Below are 2,764 nucleotides of genomic sequence, written 5' to 3' on the forward strand. Positions count from 1 at the left end.
CGCCGGGGTCGGCTCTGTGCCGCCCGACACCGTCCTGCAGAGGCGCGGGAGCAGGAGTCCAGAGAGCACGCGCAGCCGCAGAAACACTGGCGCGGAGGTCGGAGACTAGCCCTGCTGTACTTCCGCCCTCCGGTACCCGGCGAACTCGGCCAGCAGCGAGGCGCAACCCTGGAAGCCCACCCCAAATCCAGTCACGCTCTGCGCCCAGAGATGACGTCACGGAGTCCACGTGGCCTGCAGAGGCGCGGGAGCAGGAGTCCAGAGAGCACGCGCAGCCGCAGAAACACTGGCGCGGAGGTCGGAGACTAGCCCTGCTGTACTTCCGCCCTCCGGTACCCGGCGAACTCGGCCAGCAGCGAGGCGCAACCCTGGAAGCCCACCCCAAATCCAGTCACGCTCTGCGCCCAGAGATGACGTCACGGAGTCCACGTGGCCTCGACTCCACCCTCTGGGATCCGCCCATCGTCCCGAGGAGCAGGAGCCGCTTTAAGCATGCGCACAGCGAGCGGAGTGCTTACCAAAGCGAGACCTTGAGTTCGAAGTCCCGAGCCAAAATGTAGTCCCTGGTCCTTGGGGAGGTTAATGTAACAGTCCTATAAGAACAGACATCCTCCCTAAAGCCTGATAGCAGCATCCCTCTTCCTGACATCACAGAATAGTGTTATTAAAACGTTAGCTTTCAAAGTTCTTTCACACCCATGTTCTCATTTGATGGTCTCAACTTTTTTAGAATCACTGCAAGCACTAAAGAGCCATATTTCAGCGAAGATTATGTGAGTACTGAGTAGGGGAGCCCATCTATCCAACAGTGCCTCTTCCTGTTTCTGAAAATAACAAGCAATTAATAAATTTACCCCTAAAGAGTATTCGAAAGGGATCTATGCAGAATTACTAACTAGGCATTTAAGATTTTTCTCTAAACTATACATGCCATAATGCTAGGCATGCTGAGTAAATGCTGGAGCTCAGAACAGGTTCCTAATCACTGGGAAGATAAGGAAATCTGGGTAGTAGCCACAGAATTCTTGCAATCCGCTGGTGCATGTTAGGTGGAGCATGACTACGGCATCCATCCTAAATGGAATGAAATAGAAAGTGTCAGCATGCTTCACATATGTAAAAGTAAATATTGTTTCCTGAACTTTACATACATACATACATACATATATAATTTTATATATATATATGTGTGTGTATGTATATGGTGTACACTGGATGAAATCTCTTTCTTAATAAGGATGACATAATTTGAAAGGCACAGCCCTGGTCCACTCCACCTATTCAAAGCAGAAATCCCCTCTAGAATATACCCAACAGTCAGCTATTAGCCCCTGTAAGAAAGATCCTGGGAGAAAGGCGAATCACCTTCCCAGTGGCAAACAAAAGTGTATAGAATTTACTTTGAAATGTATCCAAACAATAAAATGGATTGAGATGCCTAGGATAAGTATGGGATTAAAAGAGTAAAATACATTGTAATGGTAGGATCTAAGTGATGGTTCATTATAAATGGGCATTTACTGTCAAATTCTTATAACATTGCTATATGCTTGAAATTTTTCCCAATTAAATGCTGGAGGGAGGGCTATATATGAAAAATAATAAGTATAAGTGATTACATGGACCTAAAATCCAGCTTCAAGTTTTATAAATTGACCCTATTTTCTTTTCTCATTTTGTTCCTTTTACTTCTCCCATCTATAACCTACAACAGAAATAATTAACATTTCAGATATGAAAACATAATTCTGGTTCCCCATAACCTACATAGGAATAAAAATTGTTAGTTCTTTTAGCCATATTTCACATGCCATACCTCTTTTCTGAATATGGTCCAGTTATCAGATTCCCCAATAAATAGTTTTATTCTTTCCTATCTATTGATTATGCTCCTTAAGGAAAATTTCAAAGAGAACTTTTTTAAAAAAAAGAGGAATTCTGTATTTGTTTTCTGTCTTTTCCATTGTTAAAATGTCTCCTCTCCCATCTTTATTACTTTTTGTGAAGATAATATTTAAAGAACTCTTTGATTTAGTCATATTATTTCCTCCAAGCCTCAACTCATTTTAAGTGACTCTTCCAAAGTTCTGAGTTCCAATGAAAGATACCAGAGAAGTCTTTGTTAATAATATAGTCGTTTCTTCGTATTGTAAAACTTTGGAGTTGTAAAGTCTGGCTTTTCTCTCCCCCTCATTGGTGGAGTTTGAACCCAGGCCTTCATACCAAACTACTTCCCAAGCCCTTTTTTACTACTCTCTAGTAGTCTCTCTAAATCACTAAATTGCTCCTGCTGGGCTTGAATTTGTGCTGCCTCGGCCTCCCAAAGTGTTAGGATTACAGATGTATACCCCCACACCCAGCCTGATTTTTATTTTTGCATGCCTTGCAGCTAATAGGAAGATGTGGTTTTTCTATAAAATGGAATATTACTCAGCCATAAAGAATGAGAAATTAGATTCATTCATAGGAAAATGGATACATAGTGAGGATATACTCCTAAGTGAAATAAGTCACACATGTGTAAATACCAAATAGTTTCTCTGGTGTGAATAAACTATAATAGTACATAAGATCCTAATGATATAATTGACAATGTGAAATAAGAAGAAAGGGGCTAAAGGTGTAGGGAAAGTGGGAAGGGTAGGGGAAAGCTAATAAGGGAAATGAAAAAATATGAGAAAATGAAAATGAAGTGTTTGTAAATGGGGAGGGGAGGAGGGGGTGAAGGGAGGGCAGGGTATAGGGAAAAAATGAGAACCAAGAC

General features: G+C 42.1%; 1 protein-coding gene across 1 annotated transcript in view; it reads left to right on the top strand.

Annotated features, from left to right (window-relative positions):
• Positions 1–560, top strand: part of LOC104866385 (sperm motility kinase 2A) — a 3,266-nt gene extending 2,706 nt beyond the window's left edge. Inside the window, exon 4 of the mRNA XM_019208408.1 lies at positions 41–560. Coding sequence (XP_019063953.1) covers positions 41–560 — 520 coding nt within the window. The remainder of the gene's footprint in view (positions 1–40) is intronic.
• The last annotated feature ends 2,204 nt before the right edge of the window (positions 561–2,764 follow it).

The sequence above is a fragment of the Fukomys damarensis genome, unplaced genomic scaffold (assembly GCF_012274545.1).
Source record: "Fukomys damarensis isolate Sample0158 unplaced genomic scaffold, DMR_v1.0_HiC HiC_scaffold_14, whole genome shotgun sequence".
Taxonomy (NCBI): Eukaryota; Metazoa; Chordata; class Mammalia; order Rodentia; family Bathyergidae; genus Fukomys; species Fukomys damarensis.